General features: G+C 44.6%; 2 protein-coding genes across 3 annotated transcripts; both read right to left on the reverse strand.

Annotated features, from left to right (window-relative positions):
- Positions 1–455: 455 nt before the first annotated feature.
- pcbp2 (poly(rC) binding protein 2) lies at positions 456–10,890 on the reverse strand. Of its 2 annotated transcripts, none has more exons than XM_041241680.1 (12): positions 10,722–10,890; positions 9,131–9,273; positions 8,260–8,283; positions 8,082–8,114; positions 7,678–7,794; positions 7,191–7,322; positions 6,672–6,800; positions 5,941–6,015; positions 5,091–5,132; positions 4,278–4,406; positions 3,528–3,697; positions 456–611 (listed from the first exon to the last, which is right to left on the reverse strand). In XM_041241680.1, exons 2-12 carry the CDS (start codon positions 9,197–9,199, stop codon positions 575–577), a joined length of 957 nt encoding a protein of 318 aa, XP_041097614.1. In that variant the 5' UTR covers positions 9,200–9,273; positions 10,722–10,890; the 3' UTR covers positions 456–574. The 2 variants fall into 2 exon arrangements, with proteins under 2 accessions (XP_041097614.1, XP_041097613.1); XM_041241679.1 differs by having other exon boundaries at positions 6,666–6,800.
- Positions 10,891–11,781: 891 nt separating this feature from the next.
- On the reverse strand, positions 11,782–14,772 carry prr13 (proline rich 13). Its single transcript, XM_041241681.1, has 4 exons — positions 14,669–14,772; positions 13,885–13,921; positions 12,585–13,009; positions 11,782–12,299 (listed from the first exon to the last, which is right to left on the reverse strand). Exons 2-4 carry the CDS (start codon positions 13,901–13,903, stop codon positions 12,261–12,263), a joined length of 483 nt encoding a protein of 160 aa, XP_041097615.1. The 5' UTR covers positions 13,904–13,921; positions 14,669–14,772; the 3' UTR covers positions 11,782–12,260.
- Between the last annotated feature and the right edge of the window lie 318 nt (positions 14,773–15,090).

The raw sequence follows: 15,090 nt of genomic DNA on the forward strand, positions 1-15,090 counted from the left end.
AATTTATTTTTTTTTGTAAAGATTTTACTCTGAAAAAATACATCCCTAAGATCATCATAAAAGGAGTTATAGTCCAAATCTACACATGACCTACTTTATTTGTTTACAACGCTCACCACTGCAGGAACTGGGACAGCAAACAAAAACAGAGCACAAAAAGACCACAGAAATTCTGTCCAACTAAATTCATTTTATTTTTTATATATTTTTTTTTTTTATTTATTTTTTTTTTTTTTTTAGAAAAATCTGACATTACATAACTTTTTTTTAACCCTATTTCAGATTTCTCATTTCTACAATTTTTTGAAGGTGTAACAAACTATGAACAAAGGTTTTTTTTTCCCCCAGCAAAAAAGGACATTTAAAAAAAAAAAAAAAAAAAAAGAACTACAGAACAGATGCAAAGTTGAAAAATGACGGGGCTTGACCAAAAAAAAAAAAAAACTGCAACCAAAAAATGTGGGCGTGAGCCTAATTTAAAAAGTAATAAGAATTAAAACTCTGGATCGCAGATAGCGGCGTTATCTACACTGAAGGAAACGGGTACAGACAGGGGGCGTGCCGAACTGCGTGGTTAGTTGGATCCCAATCCAGAAGCTTCGGATGAAAGCCTAAAAGCAAGAGGAGACGACATTGGAGAGAGAAAATTAAAAAAAAAAAAAGATTTCACATCTGAGCACAAATCGGGATTAAAAAAAAAAAAAAAAACATTTTATATTGATTCAAAACAGAGAGATGATCCACAGCCTCGAATAAGCACATTAAACATGACAAATACATTACTGTTTAACAGATCGGGTTTTTCATAATCCACACTTTGCTTCAAGTCAAATTCTGGAATATAATGTAATGCATTTTTCTGCCGAATATTAATTCAACACTGGATTACACCATGTATCATTTTCATGCTACTGCTAGCATGCTGGACTTCAGTTATCGAAGATGAAAATGTTTTATCGCAAAACTAGAAAGCCAGCATCACTGGATACACACACAAACTGCAGAGAGATTATTCAACTCTTAGATTACACCCCACTGCTCTTCTACACCTCTGGAGTGCTGGAGTTCAAATCCAGTGCAGCTCACAAACGAACTGTCTCGATGAGCTGACAGCACCACCCTGCGATGATCAGGGAATGCCACACAACACATCGGTCTCAGAGAGAGAGAAAGCACGAAGGGGTGGAATCTGATCAGGTGCCCTGGTTTTAAACCTCGTATAATCAGGGAAAATCTCCTTCAGTCCACAAACAGCTCTTATTTATTGTGGTTCTTCGAGGTCTGCGTGCTGCGGACTAAGTTTGAACCGCAGATGTTTCGATTGCTTTGTTCGTACATTGGAATTGTTTTTTTGCAATAGTCTGCACGTGTTAAAAGTAGCCGCCTAGCGTGAGCCGACATGAATACAGACTACAAAACACAATGAAGGAGCACGCCTTGTACTGACGCTAGAGCAAGCGAGACTCCAGTCTCCTTTAAGAAATAAAAAAAAAAAAAAAAACAGACATGACAAGCACAGGTTAGTTTTTCCATTTTAATGGAACAAAGCATTCAGTTTAAGACAGCGCATAAATGCAATTTTTAAACTGGGCGTCGCACAATGCCCCAGCACACTGCTGGAAATCACTTGTCACTAGTACAGCTAGTTAGATATGCGAGTGAGGTTAGGGTTTACAACAAAGACATGCTGGGATTCCTCATTCTCGAGTGGATGGTTCTCTCAAAACACAAAGTCAAATGACACATGCAAGTCATTCCAGTTCGCTCCCATTTAATAGGGGTTAGACTGCTTGAAAACGCCTCCCACCCAGCCCCCCCCCTCCCAAGCAGCAGAGTTAGTAAGGAGACAGCCTCCTCTTCTTGGAGTTTGAGGCATGCTCGGAGGCCCCCAGCCTGTTAGAGCCGCTATCCGAGGCAGAGCCGTTAGGGCTCCTAGCACTGGAGACGTTGAGTGCCAGCAAGGAGACTGGTTTCAAGCCAAGCAGACTGGACACGCAGACTGGGGTGCTGGGGAGCAGGGAGGAGGAGGAGGAGGAGGAAAGGGGCCCAGGCGGAGACAGGGAAGACAGGGTGATGGTGGCTGCAGAGGTAGAGGTGGAGAAACAGAAGGAAGAGGATGTGGAAGGAGAACAGGAGGGAGGAGCAGCAGCAGCAGCGGCAGGGCTGGTAGAAGAGGAGGAGGAGGAGGGGGGCTGAGAGAGGTTCATGCTGACGTGCTCAGGAATCGAGGAAGGTGGTTTAGAGGACTCTACACTGCAGAGACAGAAGGAGAGAGAGAGAAGAGGAACACACAGTAGGGCTGGGTTAGGGGTGGCAAGGTCATGGGGGGGGAGGGGGGGTAGGGAAAGGACCTAATCTTGCATGGGGGGAAAAAACCAAGAATAATTTAAATTTAAAAAAAGGGGGTTGTCCCATTTGTGATTTTAGTTTCCTGGGTCCTGCCAAGAAGGTTGATGGGGAACTGAAGTCAGGGTGACGCTTCAGAGTGTCACAGCACTGGCAGGGTTACAAACTACCCCCACAGGGAAAGCATGGCTTCTATAGGGGGACATGCAGCGGCAATACAGCGGCCAACGATCGCCAGGCAAGAAAGGGTCCTGGAAGTTATTAATCTACACAGCAAGGAGGCACGGGCTAGAAGGAGGCACGCTTTGGTGCAGATAAACCAAGACCAGGATCTGCAGACTAAAACTGAGCCCCCACACGCAAAACACACTGCATACATGACGGAAGATTTACACAGAGTGTACTGCTGAAGAGCCGGTCATTCTGCTGTATCAGTTTGTCAGTGTACCACTGCAGCATTCAAAAGCAGAAGAGCGTGCAGTGTTACTTGCATTAATTTCATTCACTTCCGGACAAAGCACACACAGTGAAACGACCCGGATGGATTCATTTTTTAGCAGCAGCAGCGAGGAGGAAACTCAACACAGTGTGAAATCAGATATCTGAAAACCTGCCTGAAGCAAACAAGACCTTACCTGGCGTGAGGCCAACCAGTTACATTGAAAATAAATAAATAAATGAATAACGTGGAAAGTGATCCAATAGCACCCAGCTGGATTCAGAAATAGTCATTAAGCCTTCGAAACATCCTGCTGGGTTTTTATAAAAGCCATGAATCTGGATGCGGACACCAGCCCACCAGAGATGAGCCAACTGGCTTCGGAACGCGTCGAGCCATCTCTGACAATCAGAGATTTAAAAACCTGGCTGAAGCAAAACCCTGGACTGGAATACCCCCCCCCCCCACCCCGTCTGTTTCATCCAGAAGCCAGATACGTATTTAGCACCTAGGGTAAGACCTAGGCAGCTCAATACAGAGATCTCTGTGCTAAACCATTCCAGGTTTTACCGTCAGCTTTGAATTGTCTTTTTTCCTTTCTTAAAAACATACCAGCAACTCAATTCAGGTGCCTAAGCTCATTGTAAAACCCAGGGCGAGTGAGACTGCCCTGCAGTGGCATGCTTTCACCTTCAGGCGCTGGATTCCTAGTGATAGTTCTGGCCCCTCCTCCTCCTCTTACCTGGCGTTGATGAGGTACTCCGCTAGGCTGATGCTGGCCGGGGAGCCAGTGATGGTCACCTGCCTGTCGGTGGAGCCCTCCACCGGGTTGGCTATTTTGATCTGCGCTCCAGACATCTGCCGGATCTCGTTGATTTTGGCGCCTTGGCGGCCTATGATGCAGCCAATCAGCTGGAAAACGACGACAAAAATAACGTTAAAAAAAAAAAAAAAAAAATGGAGACTGAAACCTTCGAGTTATAAAAAAAAAAAAATCAGGGGAAAGCGATTGAATAACACGCAATCCAGCCTTTAATAACGCTACATCTATTCCTGTTTGCGCTAGAACAGAAAATCGACTTTCAGCGTTCACTTGTTTGAAGGATTACATTCACTCTATTCAAACTGTTCCGAAATTTTATTTTATTTTTTTCCCCCAAGAAAGCAGAAAGACAATTGTGGGATTGAAGATAAAGGATGCCCCAACTCGACTACATAACCGCAGAAACAATAAAAAAAAAAAAATCTATATATTAAATAAATCAACAGACTGATTGTTGTTACATTTACCAGCTTTCTTTACTGCGCTTTATATTGATGGGCGTTATTTAAAAAAACAGCAGATATCGCCGTTTCATCACAACTACATGCGTGTGCAAGCGTGCCAACTACATCGGGGCGGGGGGGTGGGGGCTATTTAAACCAGCAGCCAGACATGGTATGGCAAAAACTGTCACTCAATTGGACTGAACGCCCCCCCGCGGTCACTCACGTCGTTGGGAATGGTGAGCTCATGAGAGCTGGCTTGGGCAGAGGCGTCCATCCCTGCTGTGAAGCCGGTGCTGCTTGGGGCCAGAGGGAAGGGGCTCTGCTGCATTGCGAGCTGGTGCAGCTTCGTCAGCTGGAGAGAGGGAGATAGGGAGAGAGAGAGCGAGCAGAGGGTCAGCAAGGCACTGGAAAGCCCACTGCACAGCTCAAGACACTCTGCAAGAGCAGCAGGGGGCCCAGCTGAGGCACGCAATCAAACACAATACAACAATCCTCGTGTTTTAGTACAGTGGCCAGCACTCTGTGTTAATTTAAAAATGTGGTTTTGAAATCGTGATGTAGGTTAGGTTTTCTAGACTGGATTAACACTGATCTCTCATATTTTATTCCAGTCTCTATGCAGCAGGGTCTTGAGTATTACTTGGATGAACACCCAAGTAACACTGCAGAGACAAGGACAGTGCATCGAGCCACACACACAAACACAACACAAAAGGATTGACTTTGCTGGCTTTCTCAAAGCGCTACAACCTGGAGAAGGCTACTGGTTTAAAACCTCAGCTTTAAGAAGCAACATCACGACTACTGCTTTGAATCGTACAGGTTGAACGCTTCCTATCCTGCACGGGATACAAAAACTACCATATAAATGGAATACCTGATCTGCTACTGAGACAGTTGACAAGACATGGGCTGCAATATATTATATATTTTAATCAACTGGTTTAAATAGAAAAGGTTTCCACCCCTGCATCTGTCCAAATCACTGAAGTCCTTTGGTAAAAGGAAAATAAATAAGGAGTAGAGCAGCACTTACATCTGGCTGAGGAATGGCGTGCTGTCCTTGAACGGTATAAGCCTGCGAAGAAAAAGAAACAAAAGCGATCAGGAGAGCGGCTCGGCGTGCGAGCGCTTCGCTCCTGTGTGCTTGCAGCCCATCACCCCCTGCCTGTACCTATCTGTAGGGCGTGCGAGCGCTTCGCTCCTGTGTGCTTGCAGCCCATCACCTCCTCCTGCCTGTGCCTATCTCAATGCAGGCTGTTACTTCACAAGTGCAGGGAAACAACAGATAATACAGGCTTTCTACCGACTGCTGCAATACTGTGGCTTTGTTTCTTCACCAGTAACCTCCCCCTGCCCGCCCGCCAGCCCCCTGAATTAATTACACTGCACTGTCAGTTCAAATGAAACTCCTGCAACAGATCCGATCAAGAGAATGACTGGCAATGTTTAATGCCATGAACGAAGTGTTAAATTCACTTAACACAATTGCTATTTTATAACAAAACGCAACACCCTGAGAGTCTGCTGCTGCTGGAGCTTGCGCAAATGCATTCTTGGGAAGGCCATATTAAACCGTTTCATTTCGTTTCCACCCACTCCTTTGCTGTCTGAGCCACAGCAGCGTGCGGAATGCAGCTGCAGCACATTTTAGGAATCGCACAATGCAGGGGGAGGGGCAGACAGAACCCCAGTGTTTGCCGAGGAGCAAAGCAGGAGTATTGGAGAAAGAAAGAAAATAACTAACGTTTATTATACCAAATCAAGCCTCTAACAAAGTCAGATATTGTTCAAAGAATTAATACACCTGCTGGTTAATAAGATACTGGAGCGATTCTTTAGAAGTTTTGTTACACTCCCCCCCCCCCCCCCCCCCAAAGAAGTACCTGTCCGCCAGCGAAGATGACCGGCGATCCGGACGGCTTGGGTCTGTACGGGATGGTGACCCCCTTAGGAGGAGACTAGGAGAGAAGAGAGAAAAATGAGAAGAAACTTTCCTATCGGGAAACCAGAGCGTCTGTTTAATTAAAACAGCTTTACTATTGAAACTAACAGCTTGGAAACACTGTTTCCAAATCCGAAGCCCTACCCCAACCCCGGCTATTGTATAAATCACTGCAACAAGCCTGTGTGTAGAGGACTGTGCGTGCAGTGTTGAACTGGACTTGAAGAAACGTGAAACACTTCTATTTAGAATGCATAGTTCACATTGGGTTCAAATTTCACCTACATTTTTAAAACTCTAAATCAGCAGCATCCCTACTCTAGTGATGAAAACACATTTTTATGGGACCAACATAAAGTTGTATTTAAGTCTGCATGGGTCACCAAAATCAGGTTAAGTCAGGAGACAAAATGTCTGAAAATGGTGCACTGCATAGACACGTCTGTCTAACTGCAGCTAGTTTCACAGACCCCCCCTGATTCGCGCTAATCCTGAACTAGCGAGTAAAAGCTGGGCTACCTGACTGATCGCAAGGTTGGGTAGTTCAAGATTAGCCAGTTTAAACAGGAGGTCTGCAAAGCCAGCCGCTGGGGCTTCTACGATAGAAACGAAGCGAGAGTTTTGTAGTGGTGTGGTGCAGAAAAAATAAAAAAGGGTAACACTCACACTCACCTCCAGCATGACCACGCAGACCTGCTTGACACACTCGATGATGGACTGCGAGGTGCCAGCGATGGTGATGGCGCGCTCTGTCGAGTTGGGAAGCATGTCCCCTGCCACCTGAACCTGGGCACCAGTCGACTGCCCAGAGAGGAGAGACACACAAAAAAAAAAAAAAAATCACTACTAGACTTCTATAAACTTGTAGCTGCTTCTGCATCCAGCGCTCGAATATCAGAGCTTTTTGGAGATGTTATAGTAATAATGACTTCGTGTTATTGAGGAGTTTGGTGATAAAACGAGTGATCAGGAGAGGATTGAGCAGTGTGCACGTCTACAAAGAGGTATGTGAAATATACAGCGAGCAAGGGGTGGCTCTAGATACAGTACTGCTGAATAAACGAACTGCAAAGGGTTAAATGCAACTACCAACAGACGCTGGTTAGCGCCAGTTCAGACACCTGCATTGAGTATTCTTCTTACAGATAAAAACGAGAGAGTACGGTCCTGCAGGAACGGCTGTGCACTTACCTCTCGTATCTCCTTGATCTTGCAGCCGCCCTTCCCAATGAGCGAGCCACACTGGCTGGCCGGGACCACGATGCGCAGGGTCACTGGGGGCCTGCTGGTGGCTGTGCTGTTGGTCATCGCGCTGCTGATGTCCTGCAGGTTACAGAGGAGGGCCAACAAAACACAAAGGCGAGGAGAGAGAGAGAGAGTGAGGCAGGGAGCAAGTCAATCTGTACAATTACAGAATTAAATAACCCAAGCGTTGCCTGAAAATATTAGGGTTTCTGATTATAGGGCTCACTGTATTTATTATGCATTGTTCCTCACTACCTTGTAAAGGGCTTTGTGATGGTGGTCCACTATGAGAGGCGCTATATAAAATCAATACTGATCGATTGATCTGAGCACTGGGTCGTTTTGAAACGGCTGGATATTTTGGATTCCTGGTACCGCTGCCTACCAAGGCTCACAGGCTCCAAGGTTATTCCCTGCGCACACAAACACGCACCTCCTCCAGCTTTTCGATGATCATCGAGAAGGCTTTGAAGATGGCAGTGGTGGGTCCAGCGAGCGTGATAATCCTCTCTGGGCAATTCCCTTCAGAGATGTTAATGCGAGCACCGCTCTGTGAAAGGAAGAACAGAGCTCTTAGTTCAACTGCTGATTTTAAAAAAATTCTCTGAATAAAAACCATGCGAGATGCAGTTAGTAAAAACACACTCTCCCCAGCTCAATTAGTTAACAAAATAGTCCAGCATTACATGAACATTTGATTTTATTACACACCATAAGAGAACCCCATCATCAAGACCAGATGCATTCTTCCACCCCTAGTCATACAGGACACGCACACACGCGCACGCACACACACACACACACACACACCACGAACAGCACACCACATCAACTCACCTCTTCTCGCATCTTCTTCACAGATTCTCCTTTCTAAAACATGAAAAAAAAACATGAAGTGGCATTAAATTGAACTGCCTCGCCTCTACATCCCCATCTAGACATCCCACTGTGCTTAAAAAAAAGAGATTGTTTTGCCTCATTCTCTGTTACTGTAATAAATAAAAACCATACTAACCTTGCCAATGATGCTTCCAACTTCCTAAAAAAAAAAATATATATAGAAACAACCCGTTAGCATGTTGCATGTCAAGGGTCATGCATGCGTGACAGTTTTTAATTTTCACTGCACTGAAGGAGACGGTACAGCTTCATGTTAAGAACCCAGATCCGAGGGATTCTAGACGCAAATCCTGGATAAGCCAGTGACTGAGTGTGCAGTGGCAGCTGCTCGGAGGCACCAAAGTGCACATATTTATTTATATATATTCCCTCTCCCTCCCTCCCCCTCTCTCTCTCTGAAGAGTGGTGTTGGGGGATTTTAGCTCTTTCTAAGGGCTGACCCCCACCTTTTAAGACAAAGACTTTCCATTGCAATCTCACAGCCGTCTGGATTGAGACACCAAAAACACTACCAGCGTGGAGGAACTGGGGAGTAAAACCAACTGGAAAGCATTTCCAAAGTCAACATTCATCACTGTCTGCTGTGTGTGAGGAGGCGTTTGAAATGAAACAACCTATCATTTTATTAAAATCAAGGCAGATTTTATAATTTATATTATATATATATATATATACACACACACATATATATATATATATATATATATATATATATACATATATATATATATATATATACACACACACACACACACACACATTTTATTTTATTTTTTTTTTTTTTTTTAACCATAGCTATCACTTGAATCATGGGCCTGACTGGAGCAAAGTCTCACAATGGAATGGACTTGGCAAGACCCCAGTTAAGATGTCCATTATTTACAGATGCTATTCAATTCTGTTTCCCTCCCCCAGCTGTGGGAGTTTGAGGGATCTAGCAGCCCAGCCCCCACCCCGTCCCGGTAGGTGTCCTGCCCTCGCTTTACCTTGCCGTGCATCAGCAGTCTGATAGTGAGGGTGACATTGAGTCCGCCTTCGATCACATCAGAGTCCATGGCGAAGCTGCTTCAGCTGGAGAGGGAGGTTCTGGAGAGTCGAGAACTGGCGTCTTTGGTCACAAGAATGGAATCTTTTGAAGCAGAGAATGAAGGACATTTAAAAAGATTAGAAATGCCACAGGCACAAGCAAGCGCGCACACACAGCTGGGGAGAGCCGTATACTGGCATTGTATACTGGCTCCCCGTCAAACACTGCCTGGTGCATTTGGAAAACAGGCGGAAGACGACTTCAAAGTTGCAGAAAAATAAAGGCTATGGAAAATGCATGGCTGTATTTGCTCAAGCTTGGGGGGGGGGGGGGGGGTTGTTCTTCTGTTTATTAAAAACAGCTGATCGAAATACCACCTTTTGAAAACATTTAGAAAGCCTACCAAAATCTGGACAGTACCTTATTTCTCCAGAGAGAAATAAACGACCCGGTCCTACAGAAGCAGTTTTAACAGTATCCAGATCAACCGAACACCTTTTATTTACAGGTGACGTTTCCATAAAAACGTACCTTCAAGTGTTTTTATGTTAATTATAATATATTGAATATTTATTTCTTAAACGCCCTAGCACGACAACATAGCACAATACAAAATCTCACATTATATAGTTCTATGCAAATGCATGTGGAGATGCTGTAGACCGGTGTATAGCTGTTTTGGTGTTTGTTTGCTCTGCTAGGCTGCTACAAGGTTACATTTTTTAAAAAGGACAAAGCCTGATATTATTTTTTCGCACCACGATGTTAAAACGGTCTGCAGTCAGAGTCTATGGTCCGCCGCAAACAGTTTGATTTGTCGGAATTACCAACGCGTTGTGGGCAAACTTTTAAAAGGTCGTGCAGACAAATAAACCCCATTCAAATGAAGTTTAATCTGCATGAAGGGATGCGCTGGTAACGCGTAATTAAACACGCAGCAAAAACAACAAGGCCTCGGTTCAAACTGGCTGCAGCAGACGCGTTTTATAATGCGCTTGAGATCCGAGGTTAGTTTGATTTTCCTCTGTTTCGTGTTCAATCCGACCCACGCTCATTCACTCCAGAGATCATACCAGTAAAAGATTTCCTGCGCAGAAACAACTTTTCAAACGTAGCGGGGTTTTTTTTTTAAATTTTTTTTTTTTGTAGTTCGGTTTTAAAACGCACCCGATTTCATTACATTATTAAAAAAAAAAATTAAACGGGATTACAAACCAATATAACGCAATGCAGACGCGGAGGCCTAATCCGTGCAGCCAGCAAACAGCATCCCTTGGGCGGCGTGCAGTTTGTTAAACCCTAACAGTGAAAACACGTTCAAAATGTATTTCTTACCAGACCAGGGACGAAAAGCAGCATGCACGGTGTTAAATACAAACAGGTAGCTCTTTAAAATAATAAAAGGAGGTGTTTTTTTTTATGTTTGAAACGCTGTTGCAGCGCCCGCATTGTGAGGCCTGGGACTCCCTGCAAAGCCTGCTCTCGCAGATTTCTCTCTTTATATATATATTAAAAAAAAAAAGGATAAATAAAAATGAAAAAGCGCTCACTCGTCTCGATCGGCGTCCAGGTGGGGGAGGGTAGGGTCTTCAGGGGTAGAAGGGGAGAGGATCGGGTGGGTTTAAAAAGGAGAAGGGAAGAGAGACGGTGAGTGGTGTGCAGCTCTCTCTCTCTCTCTCTCTCTCTCAAGCACAAAGACAACACTATAAGCGTACCTTGCAACTTCCACCTTTCACCCTCCCCTCCCACTGCCTTTCAGCTTTGCAACTGCGTATGCAAACTGCAAATGAGCCGTGGCAATCTGCTACCAGCAGGGGGGCATTTCGGTGTATATATCAAAAAATATATATATTATAGTAACACTAAGTCATTTGTATAAACTGTATTTAATCGTGTTGGGAAGGAAAACTAGGCTACCCTGGCCAAGTACGTCACAGCTACATACGCACATTTTGTGAAATGGCAAATGGTTTAAATTCTAATAAACAAGTCTGTACAAATTTGGCCGATTGCATTAAAATTAATAAACTGCTAGATAACATTGCATTGGGAGAAATTGCGTGTAGGTTTGTAAGCGTGCTGGTTTCGTTACAGCGTTGCAATTTGCTGTTCAGTGTAAAAGCACACCGGTGTATTCACATGCATAATGCTGCATACTGGTCTGTTCTGTAGTAGCTGTTTATTGTAGGGAGAAACACGTAGCGTTCGTTCAGGCATGAGGGTTGTGAAAGAGAGACTTTGCAGCGTGCGGGAGTGGTTTCTAAAACCTGATTTGGGTCACCGAGTATACGGCTTTCAAAGGCTTTAGATGAAGTGGGTCTCGTATTCACTTGTTGACGCTTTAAAAATATATAAATCAAGTGAGGTGGTTACATTAATCAGGTTTTAGAAATCACTTTGCTGCCTCGTCTTATTGTGCCCCCTTTGAAAATCCTTGTACAGATTCTGAAATCACTCACACAATGGCCTGTGCATGCAGCTTGTGAACGTTTTTGAGAAGCAATTCTGAGAATATCTACCAGAAATGCAAATTCTTCCTTCCATAACTCCTTGTGCAGGAAACGCTGTAAAGATGAGAGGCCCGAATGACACACGCACACGCTGCTGTGGTATGGCTATAGATTTTCTTTATTAATTCAGCAGGTCAGAACTGAGCAACAAATAGCAAATCACAGAAAGGAGACACCCTGTGTGAGCGTGGTGGTCAATCTAAAGGTGTGTGGTTCGCTTCACCATATGACTCCCAGTGGACAGTTCAGGCTTTTCAACTCCCACGCCAATGCATTAATAATAATAACCCACTTCATATTAAAACAAACAATTCTGCAGTAGCTTAACACCCCCTACCTATATATCAAAACCACTTCTATAAAAATCACACGGTAAGGCAACCAGGGGTTAAAACAAAGCCCGTTACTGGGCGAGACAGCGCACCCTGCTGGTTGGCAGGGGTAGTGCAAGCCTACGCTTGTTAATCTTCTGCTCAGCGTGATTACTGTTCGTGTCTCTGTGTATGGTTTTGTGTATAGACTATGCGTGCAGTTCAGCGTCGGCGCCTGTCTTCAGTTGGTTCTGTCACTCTGTCCAGATCAGTCCGAGTCACTGCTGCTGCTAGAGCTGGAGGAATGCTGCGTGGAAATACAGAGACAAAGTAAACAGTCAGGCTCACTCCAGTGACAACAGAATGGTTTGATATGGTATGGTATTGTATGGTTTGGTGTGGCATGGCTTGGTGTGGTATGGTTTGGTTTGGTTTGGTGTGGCATGGCATGGCTTGGTTTGGTATTGTATGGTTTGGTTTGGTGTGGCATGGTTTGGTATGGTGTGGCGTGGCATGACATGGTATGGTATGGTTTGGTATAGTTTGGTATGGTATGATATGGTTTGGTAAGGGATGGTGTACACACGCCTACCTTCCCATGTTTGCCATGTGGGCCATGCTTCCCATGCGGGCCATGCCCGTGTTTTCCGTGCTTATGTTCCTTGTGAGCCTTTTTGTCCTTCTTCTTCTTCTTGTGGTGGTCATCCCCACATCTAGGGGGGTGTCCAGGGTAAACTCCTCCTGGGGGGCAGGGGTAGGGGGCCTGACCCCCAGGGTAAGCAGGTGGGCAGGGCTGACCCCCAGGGTAAGCAGGAGGACAGGGCTGACCCCCAGGGTAAGCAGGAGGACAGGGCTGACCCCCAGGGTAGGGTCCCGGGTAGGATCCAGAGCCAGGGTAGGGGTGCTGACCTGGAATCCCAGGGGGGGGCATTGGACCCGGGCCTGGGGGGCACACCTGGGGAGGGTAGGCAGGGTTAGGGGGCATGGGACCCCCTGGGGGGTAGGCTCCTGGTTGACCTGACAAAATAAAAAAAGAACAAGGTCCATTTGCAAGCAGATCCAAGTGTGTATTTGTGTTCTGATCCTGTACAATCACAGCCTCCTCAAACCAGAATACAATCAGCCTGTGGTCAGGTGACACTGCGGTAGAAAAGTGCGCGGCTTCACACTGTTTATCTTATAAAAGCGCCAGTGCTGTAGACTCTTGCTAATCTGAGCTGATTTATAGAGCAAACCACGATATCATATTACAACACACGTAGGATTTTATATAGCACCCTCCACCCCATGGCATCCCAGAGCGCTGTACAGAGTTCAGAACAAGAGAGCTCATATCTATAATACACTCCCAGCTACAACCAATTACATCAACTTAGACTTCAAATAATCCAGCGTTTCAACCTGCCTGATGGTAACTGGAATAGTTCCACAAACACTACAAAGCTCAAGACGTTTTTTTTTTTGGAACAGCTAAACGTTCTGCATTTTCTTATCTCAAAAGAAGGAACAGGAATAAACAGAGCGAGTAGTTCTTGGAGACAGGACGGCTCTCAGCCACGAAGTTGTTACGGCAACTTTAAAATGAGGTCGGTAACTCACTGTCACTGATAAGCAAGCCCCGAAGCACTGCAGCAATACGATGAGAAACAGCACCTGCACACAAGCCAGTATCTTTCAATATCTGGATTCTGTGATGAGCGGGCAGTGTGCTGCTCTACCTGAAGGGTTACTACTGATCGAACGCAAACATCGTGAACATAAAACCAGGACCCGACCAGGCATGACTGGTGCTGTGCAGATTGGGATCAAGACAGCAAAGAAATCACTGCATCCTAGAGAGCTGGTCCCATCTGTTCAGAGTAAACTGAATGAGGTTTCTATCAGAAAAGTACCTTGATTGGGATTCCACATTGCAGAACAGGTTTCTTCCTAAAAATACAAGAACACCACACACACACACACGTTAAACAAGACCAGCAAAACCAGTTTGCAGTCCCACACCCAAGTACCCATTGAACACAGCAGTCAATATTTTCAGCATTTAGTTTCGTTTTAGGTTTTTATTTGATTGCATGGGTAATATTTACTTTGAAAGGCGCCAGTTCCTTTGGGAATATTCATTTATTAAAGGGTAGGTTTTTTTTTTTTTTTGTTTTGTTTTGTTTTTTAGTTCCAGCTGTAGGTTTAAATATGACCAAAAAAGTTACAGCTAAATAGTTTTTTTTTTTCAATTCTAACTTATAACAATACTAAAGTCTGACAAGTACGGCACTATCTTGGACTGACGACATTCCGTGGGAAATTTGCCAAATAATAATAATACAAAAAAATAATATATATAAATATGTAAAACATATTGCAAAAAAAAAAAAAAAAAAAAACATTTCATTGACAAATCCTTCTGTCCTATGGTAAATGCAATCATACATTAATAATCGAACTGCAATAACCAACCGAATTTTTAAATGCCCTTCCCAGTTTAGCCTATATAATCATGACCTGCCTTTGATACACAGTCCAGTCTTTTTAAAAACAGTTGCCTAGCTAGTGATTGCTGCTGGTTTTATACATTAGTGTACATGAAGTCAACGCAGGTCTGGCATGAATAGATGATTATATAAGAATATAATCGGGAAGGTTACCTGGCCCGGGTGTATCCCAGGCGGTTTTTCTTACCTTTGCTCTCCTAGGTGAGGCTCGTATCGATGCACCGTGCCCGCTTGAACTGCTGCTGCTGCTGCTGCTGCTGCTGCCTGATCTTCCGGAATCTTGCCCTCCTGAAGCCTGGCGGTTCCACACACACCCTCAGTTCGCTGCTATTGGCTCGCGTCCTCAGCCCCGAGCGCCCATTGGATAAACTAGCAGGGACTCCAGTGACTCGCTAGACACGAGATACGGGTGTGTTCCACTGTTTACTCTTCTTTATAGCACGGTATGGAAAATGTGCATGGCGTATCTTCCAAACCGTGGCACGCATTACGCCTTTTGTTTTTGCATAATGAAATAGTTTAGTTTCAGCTGCATAGGGCAAAAGAATGCGGTAGCTGGGTTGTGTTATACACGTAATTATAATTATGTATTGACACCTAAAAATATGC

The sequence above is a fragment of the Polyodon spathula genome, unplaced genomic scaffold, assembly GCF_017654505.1.
Source record: "Polyodon spathula isolate WHYD16114869_AA unplaced genomic scaffold, ASM1765450v1 scaffolds_806, whole genome shotgun sequence".
In the NCBI taxonomy this organism is placed as follows: domain Eukaryota; kingdom Metazoa; phylum Chordata; class Actinopteri; order Acipenseriformes; family Polyodontidae; genus Polyodon; species Polyodon spathula.